Source organism: Oncorhynchus clarkii, chromosome 6 (assembly GCF_045791955.1).
Source record: "Oncorhynchus clarkii lewisi isolate Uvic-CL-2024 chromosome 6, UVic_Ocla_1.0, whole genome shotgun sequence".
In the NCBI taxonomy this organism is placed as follows: domain Eukaryota; kingdom Metazoa; phylum Chordata; class Actinopteri; order Salmoniformes; family Salmonidae; genus Oncorhynchus; species Oncorhynchus clarkii.
The window spans coordinates 51,136,411-51,145,830 of record NC_092152.1 but is presented as its reverse complement, the minus strand read 5'-3'; the positions used below and the strand labels follow the sequence as shown (position 1 = coordinate 51,145,830).

Below are 9,420 nucleotides of genomic sequence, written 5' to 3'. Positions count from 1 at the left end.
GTCTATCAGAAGCTTCAAAAGTGATGACATAATTTTCTGGATTTTTCCAAGCTGTTTAAAGGCACAGTCAACTTAGTGTATGTAAACTTCTGACCCACTGTAATTGTGATACAGTGATTAATAAGTGAAATAATCTGTCTGTAAACAATTGTTGGCAAAAGTACTTGTGTCATGCACAAAGTATAGTATAGTACAAACTATAGTTTGTTGACAATAAATGTGTGCAGTGGTTGAAAAACAAGTTTTAAAGACTCCATCCTAAGTGCATGTAAACTTCCGACTTCAACTGTACATATCTACCTCAATTACCGTGTACCCCTGCACATTGACTCTGTACTGGTGCCCAGTGTATGTAGCCAAGTTATCATTACTCCTTGTGTATATATTCCTTGTGTTGTTATTTTTCTATTATTTATATGTTATTCTTTCTGCATTGTTGGGAAGGGCCCATAAGTAAGCATTTCACTTTTAGTCTCCATCAGTTGTTTACGAAGCATGTGACAAAGGAGCCCACATTTTCTCTAACACTAGGCTAATGTTGAGACATAAACCAATCATAATTTGACTTATTGAAAATGATTTTATTTGTCCATTTACAATAAATTAATATAAGCCTTTCAAGGAAACATTGTGATGCAATTTGGTGTAAGATCAAACATTTAAGAAAAGCACAAACAATAAGTTAAAACATATCACAAACAGACCAGTGGGTACAAGAATGCTTTATCTATACAAAACATCCTAGAACAGGTTACTTAAAGGTTCCTTTTCTTGTCTTATAAATGTTAATACCCCCATTTTTCACGTGGCCAACACATGCAGATGAATCTGATTATGCAGAAATTGGTTTGTTTGTTTCTTTTTCACTCTTCTTTCTTAAAGTCCCAGTGCAGTCAAAAACGTGATCCTCTGTGTTTTAGATATATTCCCACACTATTAGGTTGCAATCATACTGCAAAATTATGAAAATGACCTATTATTATTAGGGCTGTTTGAAAAGACTGCCTGAAGTTTCAGCCTGTTTTGTTAGAATGGAGTTTTTTTTATCAGCAGGTGGTAAATTGAGTAATTGACAAATAAGAAAGAGAGTTCCAAGTCTCTCTGCCAATAACAGCAAATGTTCCGTTTTCTCCTCCCAATCATATCACTCCCAGACAATCTTATGCACTCTATGCACTTCCCAGCATAGATGTAAAACAAAAAGATTGCTAGGCCTATGTATACCACTTAGAATGCATGACCAGTACATTTCTTCATAGTAGCCTATGCTAGTGTGGATATTGGAAAAGAGTCAGAGTCTACATAACAGTCCTTACACCATTTCCATTCTCTTAAATCCATAAGAAGTGAACAAGTGGGCATTTCGGTAACGAGGCAGCAGAAGAAAAATAGGCTATTTCAGGGGTCAAATCCACTTCACTGCGCATGCGTCAGACCCATTCAAACATGCAGTACATGTGGAATTTAGTAATTTGATTCCCAATTTAATTTAAAGCATTTAACAGCTTAGAAAACAAATAAATTCACTGACATGATATCTTACTTTCCTACGGCGTGCAACAGCCACACCTAATGAAAAACAGAAAATGACAAGGATTTTGGGCCAAATAATTACAATATAATTATGAGTAGGTGATATAATCATTTTTGGGAAAATGGACATTAAGATAAACAGACATTCTGAAATGCAGGTAAATTAGCCTATTTCTCACGTCCACTTCACCAAATTTACAAGCCAACTTCATCTGGGTTTTTTATTATGATATCTGAACACAATTCAGACTCCAGTCTGGCCATTCTATTTCATTGTTATTCTCATGAAGTACTTTGAGTCCTGAGTAGTCTTCACACAGGTATTTCTTAAAATGGCGGGGTACAGCTAGAAGCTAAACAAAGGGGGTCATCTTCAAAAGTCATTAAGTGAAACTCATGGACACTGTGTGCTCGAGCGCTTTGCGTCGCAGTGAGGCAATGCTTGTCCCTCTCCACATGTCACTGTCCGGAGAGCTACACAGCTGTGGCGAACCTGACACGTTCGTTGGACCGGAGAGGGAGGCGGGCATCCCGGGGAACGGGGGCTGGTAGAGGTGGGACTGCAGGCCTGGGCCATTGGAGGAGAGGCCGTTGGACAGGCCCATGGAGTTGTGCTGCGGGCCGGCCCCGAGGCTGCACTGGGAAAGGGACTGGGCCATCGCCTGCTGGCGGCCAAGGGCCGGGGGGAGCTGGAGCTGGGACACCCCGTGCATCCCCGTGGCCCAGTGGGAGTCGTTGGCGTGGAAGGAGCACAGGCTGTTCTCCATGGCAGCCGCAGCAGAGAACTGAGGCAGGCCGTGCGTTGGTAGCAGAGTGCCAGGGGCGCGGAACACGTTGGTGGTCTTCTTACGCTTCTTCCACTTGGCACGGCGGTTCTGGAACCACACCTGGAGAGAAAAAAAAAGAGGGCATGAGAAAGGTTAGGCTACATAACACATTTCAAACATATAGCATTTATTCTTATAGGCTAAACGTGGAAAGGGAATATAGAGGGATATCTTACAAATTACCAGCTTTGTTTTTAACATTTTATTTAGTCAGAGACTAAACCTGGATAAATAAGGTACAATTTCAAAAATTAACATTAGAAATTGGTCCTCATATTCTTTAATATACTTGAATAATGTAATGAACCTTGCCTATGGGTTAACCCTTATTGGAGCAGTGATTAGCAGTAGTTAGCAGTGGTTGTGGGTTCGAGACCTGCAAGGGGCGTTAAACTGTACCTTGTGTAGGTAGGCATCATATATCGGAGCAGTAATTGCACAGGATCTCTGTGGTTTATGGACCGTTCAGATTAAATCCATTTCTATAATACGGAATTCGAATCTAAAACAATGTTCTAAACCAACTTCGCACGGAAGCAGCGTCTGACGTTAAGAGTGGTTAAAACTGTATTTACGTAATAAAAATACTCAAATCAGTGGTTTAAATAATTGTTAAAACAATCATAAAACTCTGTATGAAAAACACACACACACGCAGTGCGTGGCAGGATACTTGTACGGTCTTATGGATAGAGCTTTATGAAGATTTCATCGCTATTCCAGGCATGATTAATGTGTTCACGGGTCCGGGAGTCTGTGCCGCTGTATTAAATCTAAAATCTCGCTCTCATTCCCTTCAGCCAGCCGTGAAACGCCGAGCGAATCCATTACACTCGAGGGGAAAGAAAATGCAATTTCTCATTCCATTAACAAAGTACAATATAGTCTCGCACAGCGTCCTATTAAGACGTAGCTGATAGACCATTCCAGAGGACGGCAACAAATGGGCGAAGTTACACTGCAGATCTAATGCATTGTTTGCAGAAATATAGGTTTAGATATCAGATAGGCCTGGTTTCCTACTTCTTTAGTGTGTGTTTATAATATAAAAACGACTTAATTGTAGCCATGACTAATGATATACTTTATTGCAATGAGGGTAATTTGCATGAATTTCACATCATTGGTTAATAATCCGTCAATTTATAAACAAGACAAATAGGTTGATAAAAATGTGTTTGGTTTTATTATAGTGTCTTAGAAATCCAGCATACATCCAAGTAATTAAAATGTTTTTATGTTATAGGCCTAGACTATGCCATTCTAAATAAAAAAAACAATATTAAAATAAATGTCAAAATATGTATGACGTTTTTGACGCACTAAAGGTATAGGTTAGAGACAAAAACCAATGAATATATTCAAATTGATAACATGCAGGCATCCTTGTAGGTTACCTGTATAAATGTTTCCTAAAGCATTATGGCACCGTGCATAAACTATGGAAAATATTATTATTTCTCTGTGACGTTCAATGTGCATTTCGAATTGTACTTTGCTAGGTCTTAATAGAAACAATGCTTTGCTGAATGAGAAGAAAGTTCCAAGGCATCGTTTTTATTTCAAGATGAACTTTCCTCCATTATTTGAGGAATGACCTACTATGTATAGACTGCCACAAATTAGTTTTATTTTTACAACGACTACCCTAAAGAGAAATGGCTTTAAGGTAGCTTCTCTCGTGAGCGTCAACAACAAGTATTGTTTAGAAATGAATCGAGTAAATATTATAAATAATAAAATAGCATGTTTCTTATTCAATTAAACTCATTTAAACTGGATTATATACAAGGAATAGCGCTGCCATTGGTAGAACTGTGTTTTGGCATGATATTAGTCGTGCACACGTTGGGCAACAGCAAGCGTTGGGGAGGTGCACCAGCACCATGGACAACGCTTCTGACCCTGATGTGTCTTTCTACTTTTCAATCACCTTCCCCTTAGCCTATAAATTCTTCTGCATCAGTTCTCCTGTTCATATATTGCTAAATATCAGAATACGTTTACTTGTTTTCTTATATGGGTGGAACATTTGCTTGGATACATGTTGATACATATTGGAGACGTTGTTTTTATGCTCATTTGGTTATTGACACTTTGTATAGCCTAATTCTAACAATATAGATTAAATATACAGCAAGGCTAAATAATTGTTTAAAATGTTGATGGGCTATTATAATTTAATTTTAATGGCCTTCTCTTGGCTACAGTATATCAAATAGTGAATTGCATAGTTAGGCTAATAAACACATTTTGTAAAACCAACACATTTGCATATCATTTAGGCTTATTCGTTTTAAGAAATATATAAAAAAATATGTTTGTATGAGTAGCCTAATCATTATGTGTTTCCACATGTTTATGATATAAATGTAACAGGACATTTTGTGGGTAAATGCAATCTAAAGAAACATCAATACCCCAGGACACGGGATTACCTGCACACGGGATTCGGTGAGGCCGACCCTCAGCGCCAGCTCTTCACGCATAAAGATGTCTGGGTAGTGGGTCTTGGCGAAGCTCCGTTCCAGTTCGTTCAGCTGAGCTGGGGTGAAGCGCGTTCGATGCCGCTTCTGTTTCTGCTGGTTCGCAGTCTGACTAGAATTATGCTGCTGTTGCTGCTGCTGTTTCTCAGTGTCCTTACTGTTTACCGGCATGCCCGGCTGGTTGGCTCCACCTGTGGGGATTTCATCCCCGGGCAGCAAGGTGGCCCCCTCCACGGTGTCCGGGCCAGGGTCCATGTTTCCCTGGTCCGCCACCCCGCCGCTCATCCGGCACTTCATCGGGTCTCGGTTTCCCAGCAGCTCCGCAGCATCCTTCATCCCTGCCGGGGGAAGAGAGAGAGCGAGAGAGATGGCAACACAGTTAGCGCTGCAGAGAACAGCTCTGAGACCCTTGAGTGAGGGATAAAACACAATCAGCAATTGCTGAAGTTATGCATTTGAAGAACGAGCTATACATTTGTCTGTATAGGGTAAAATCTTAATTCCCTGATGTGAAATGTAAAATGTTTGTCAAATTACAGGCAATTGTTATCCATCCGAGCCCTCTAAAAGTATTACACATATAATCCATCCTCTGCTTGACTCACAAATTCCATTTAATCAACATCAACATTTCAGATTTTACACATAACATCATGGCAGGGTTGAAATTATTCGTTTTTGAAACAATTATTTTACTAAAATGCAACGGGCTGACATCAAAGACAAATGGGTCAATTTAATTTCATAATACTGTTAGATTAGAAATTGCTCCAGCTTACAGTATAGTTGAAGACCGGAGTTTTGCGATGATAACTCACCGAGCCGAGCATCCAGGAGATCGGTGTGAGAGAGCATGGCGCACCGCTCCAGTGCGAAATATGGTCCACCTTACAAATGTGGTCTACCTTACAACTTTAAATATATATTTTTTAAGTAAGCTATATATCCTCCAAATGAAAGAAAATTCTATTTGTGCTCAAAAAGGAGGACCCTTGCATTATAATGTCCTTTAGAGCGATGGGGAGGCACTTAATAGTTGAAAGAACCCATGAGCTTCTTCAAATAAGAGCCAATCAGAATAGAACTCTGGAAATGTCAACGCCACGACCCCCTATCGCCAGCCACTCACACATATCCACGCCCTAGCAGCAACTATTTCCCGTCATTCTCTGCACTGATTCATTAGCTTTTTATCCTTCTAGTTTACGTTTTAGAACGACTTTATCTATAAACTACCACAAAACACCCTTAATAGCTTTAACCCCAAATTACTGGGATATTTGTTTTGGAATTGCACATAATTGAAACGTGACCATAGGTCTATGATTGCAGTTCATCATAATAACAGAGTAACAACACAACATAACACATAATTGTGTTGAAGAAAGGGGAATATGAACCCAATTGGATTGAAGTATTAACTATAGTAGCCTTTTACTGATGTAAGACTTAGGTTATTCAAAAAGACACAACTACTCTTTAAATATTGCTATTATTAACCATTCAAGTCTCACATCCATGTAATTTCAAAGCTGTCACAAAGTGGGTAATATGAGTAGATTCCTTCCCTGAATCAACCAACAACAATGTTTAGATTATAATACAATCGCAGTCATTAGGGATTAGGCATTTGTGTAATTAGGGATGAATCTACAGGCTTTCATCACTGTTATTAGAGTAAAATCTGAATTAATTTGTACTAATTTATCTGTTTAGATGGCACTGTCAGAGAAAGGGGGGTTTATTGTAAATGATAGCTGAGGAGATCTCTGTTTCCGTCTGTGCTGGTTTAACATGAACTACAAAGCTCCTTCTCTTCCTCTATCCTAAATAAAAAAAAATGTATTTTCCCCCAAGGCATGTGGTTGGTGGAAACAAATCGTCGAAATAAATACATGTGAAGGGATGGATTTAAGTGCAGTTACTGATCGACTGCTTTATCTCGATCTACTTTTCATCAACACCGGAGCAATTTATGCTATTTATTTCGCTCAAACAAAACCTGTCGCAAATCATTTAGCTCATTAAGCTTACCAAGAATTTGAAAGTAATTTACACGTAGCTCGGTGGCAAGTCAAATTATATGTTTAATATTACAGTACTCCTACTGTAATATAAATGCGGTATCAAAGCAAATACTGTGTAATGACAGTAGGCTACAATACCGTACAATGGATTGCATTATACTGTAAAAAATGTAATAAAAAAAGAGTACATACTACCTTAATCGGAATTAATTAATAATGGATTAATTAATGAACATTTGGTGTTTTATATCACTTGCACTTCTAGAGGCCTTAACAAAGATTTCCAAACTGGCTGCAACTACTGGGCAAAACAGACCAAAATAACAAGGCAACATGCTCAACCATTTAAGGTTAAGCCTTAAGTGGAATTACAGTAGGTGTACTGTAAAAAAAAAAACTTGCTGACACTCCAATGTGTACCTTATATATTTCAAATTGATAGAGCACTATAGCCAAATAGGAGTTAAATTGGTACAGAAACAAATATAGCCTCTTCCAAGGCACATCTCAAAATATGTTAGTCAGAAACAACAATAACATGTGCCCACTAGTGGTCAGGTTTTTGGGCTCCAAAGATATGGTATGGTGCCGTATTCTGTTAAGTGGAATTACAGTACCATTCGAAATAAAGCAATTGTCCCACAATGCACCATCATTTACAGTATGCTGCAGTAAAACGTTTGAGTGTTTTATTGATGATAATACCTAAAATTACCGTATAAATTACAGTTTTCTGTTACAGTGTACAGCCTATACTAGAGAGAGGGGGCTTTAGCAGCTCAGCTGTCAGGGGTGGCTGTGTGAATAGACCACCGCCGCCAGGACTAAATGGTTCCTTTACAGACGCACAAAGGAGGCGTCCGAGCGAGAACCCTCACTGCTCGGCCCCTTTCTCCCCCTCTCCGGGATGACACCGGTTCAACTCATCTTTTATGCTGCTGCAATCTGTTAACAAGGCCGGCACTGGTGGCATCACCCAGATGTATACGGATGGGATCGGCAAAGCATGGAAACTCGGGGGAGAAGGTCAGGTGGTCCATTTAATGGTAAGATATAAAGATAGCCTATAAGAACAAAAACTATCTGAGGATCAGAAACACAGAGAGGAGCTTCGATGCTACTGTCTGCAGGAGGATCCTCTGTGTGAGAGAGTGGAGGAGAGCTGGGAGGTCTGTAGGCTACAGTCAGAGTTTGCTCCTTATCATTATCAATTAATCTACAGTGAGTGAGGACTTTCTATAACACATGCCCTTGTTGGAAAACGGTGTTCATGGAATTAGTTGTAATTGTGTCTAGACCTAATGTAATTTGTAGTACTGTATTGAAAAATTAAGTAATATGATGCTGTTTACACCACAAATATATATATATATATATATATATATATATATATATATATATATATATATATATAAGGTGTTCTCTAACAACTAAATTTAGTCAGATGACAAAAACTGCTTTCCTTTCTGCAAAGGCATGCCTAGCTCTCTCCATGGCTGTAAACAAACCCGCCAAAAGGTTCAGTCTGCAAGTAAAATATGGGCCGATTTGCCTAATGGCTTGATGAATTATCCTTAATCCAATCCCTGCATACTATGCAATCCCTGCATACTTGCCTTTGTCTTTTAGCAATGAAATGCACAAATATTTAAGAAATGTTGATTTAATATATTGAACCGAACTTTTTTTCTATTGGCTAAATCCAATTTCACAAGCTTATTGAATTCTGCATTTGAAACCGATGACAAAGAAAACGTGCATGCAATTGTTCATACCATGGTTGTTAAATGTATTTAAACAAAGTAGTAAACATCTAAGCCTTTGAATACATGTCTATTGGGAGAATTGCTACAAGGCAAGGAAATATTTGGCTACATCAGAAGAAATCATAAACCTTTCACACGCAAACATGTAGCAAACATTACAAATACCATTAACAACAATAATGCAATACTAATAATATGAAAATAATAATAATACGAAATAATAAACAAAAATATGGTTTAACTATGGAATTTGTGTTTATAAGCCTACAACACCATAACATTATTTTTATTATTATAAGTAGGTCTATTATTATTATTAGTCAACCCGGATTTAGTTTTTGTTAAATTATAAAAGCCAAAAAATATGAATGGTTTAGTTTTATTCCAATATACCCTCTCCATAAATTGCCCAATGAGTTGTTATGGCTGTAATACATATAGGAACCTGATAAAAGGGGGTTTACATCTCACTCAGCCTTTGTAACTGGACCACATCAATCTTCCCCAGTGAAAACGCTCTCACACACACACAATCGTCCCTGTTTAATGCAGCGCATCTGAGGGTGGAATGGATGTTTACATGCGTCCTGCGGATGAGAAGACACTTTTTAATGGAAGCGCAACAAAAACAAATGCAATTCTGTTAAGCTATTTCAGATCAAGAATTCTGTGTCCTCCCTACTCAGATTTTTTTTGTAATCGACTGTGTTAAAGGGATACTGCGAGTTCTGCCATTTAAACCCTTGTTCTACTTACCCAGATTCAGATGAACTCATGGATA

At 38.5% G+C, this 9,420-nt stretch overlaps 1 protein-coding gene across 2 annotated transcripts; it reads right to left on the bottom strand.

The window, feature by feature from the left end:
- Nucleotides 1-1,916: 1,916 nt before the first annotated feature.
- LOC139412123 (orthopedia homeobox b) lies at nt 1,917-5,734 on the bottom strand. Of its 2 annotated transcripts, none has more exons than XM_071158932.1 (3): nt 5,665-5,734; nt 4,799-5,184; nt 1,917-2,420 (listed from the first exon to the last, which is right to left on the bottom strand). In XM_071158932.1, the coding sequence occupies exons 1-3, from the start codon at nt 5,699-5,701 to the stop codon at nt 1,917-1,919; spliced, it is 927 nt and encodes a 308-aa protein (XP_071015033.1). In that variant the 5' UTR covers nt 5,702-5,734. The 2 variants fall into 2 exon arrangements, with proteins under 2 accessions (XP_071015033.1, XP_071015032.1); XM_071158931.1 differs by having other exon boundaries at nt 5,626-5,701.
- Nucleotides 5,735-9,420: the final 3,686 nt, after the last annotated feature.